Genomic DNA, 1,112 nt, shown 5'->3' with positions numbered 1-1,112 from the left:
TGTTACAAATGTGTGACAGACATAGGATTCAGACTGGCAATGTCAGACTAAGTTGCTCACAACTGAATTGATTAGTGTGACTGTCTTTAGTACATGATTTATTTTTACTGTATTGAAATGGGCTAAAGGGATATGGGCCAATCCTTTTATTAGCTTACGACAATAATGTTTGTTTGAATTTCAGTTTCTTTTTCAGTTTCTTGTAGGAAGATAAATTATGGAACTTCCCTTTAAAATGTTTAATATCTAAACCTACTTGCAAACAGCAATATGTTTGTTTTTTTTATCCCAAAATCTCAAAAGAAATTGAAAAACTGTGGTAAACTAAAATATCAACGTGTAAAACAGTAGGTACTTACACTGAATGGCTCTGAGGCGAGGGATCAGTGTAGGGCTGCTGGGAGGGCTGGAGTTGGTGCTGTTGAGGCTTCTTCTCTTGTCCATAGTCGGAGAGGCCTGAACTGTGATTTTATGCTGAAAATCTGTTGAACACAAATAAGGTTATCCCTTAGTAGTATTTAAATTACTTTAAACATTTCTACTTCAGCCACAATAACACTTCTCACATAAACGTCCTTCACAACCCTAATACTACAAGAGAAAATCTGTAAACAGTCATGATAAACAATTTATTGAGAGACATTAATGTAATATTCATGCTACACTACAAATTCATACAGCTCTAACCTGAGGGTAAGCTGATGCGGTTGCCATCTTTGAGCTTGAGGCGGCTGCGTTTGAACTTGCCCTTTCGTTTCTTAACATTGGGCTTGTCCTTGTTGAGTTGGAATATGAGGATGTTGAGCTCACGCTCAAGCACATTAATTTCCCGCTCAGCCAGCTGCTGTTCCCTCCTCTTCAACAGCTCTTCATGAGACTTCTGCTGAAGGGCTGCTCGCGTCAGCTCCTCTTCACGTGAACGGAGCTCCTGTTGGTGTGAAGAACATTCGTGATCAAGTACATTTGATGAAGAATCTATAAACCGTTTATCCAAACATGACGTAATGGTGGGGAATAATGATAGAATTTCCTTTTCGACTTGACTTAATTCCTTGAAATTATGACAAAAACTATGGCCAAGTTTTTTGATATACTGAACCACTGCCTAGGGA

The 1,112-nt window shown here is 38.6% G+C and overlaps 1 protein-coding gene across 1 annotated transcript; it reads right to left on the bottom strand.

Moving 5' to 3' along the window:
- Positions 1–6: 6 nt before the first annotated feature.
- On the bottom strand, positions 7–1,051 carry LOC107578553 (mitogen-activated protein kinase kinase kinase MLK4-like; the record flags this gene model as incomplete). Its single annotated transcript, XM_016264502.1, has 2 exons — positions 7–482; positions 688–1,051. Coding segments are annotated over 2 exons (522 nt in total), but the record flags the coding sequence as incomplete, so codon positions are not given.
- Positions 1,052–1,112: the final 61 nt, after the last annotated feature.

Source organism: Sinocyclocheilus grahami, unplaced genomic scaffold, assembly GCF_001515645.1.
Source record: "Sinocyclocheilus grahami isolate Dianchi unplaced genomic scaffold, SAMN03320097.WGS_v1.1 scaffold10847.1, whole genome shotgun sequence".
NCBI lineage: Eukaryota > Metazoa > Chordata > Actinopteri > Cypriniformes > Cyprinidae > Sinocyclocheilus > Sinocyclocheilus grahami.
Note: the sequence above shows the minus strand (reverse complement) of the source record. Positions and strands in the feature narration are given on the sequence as shown.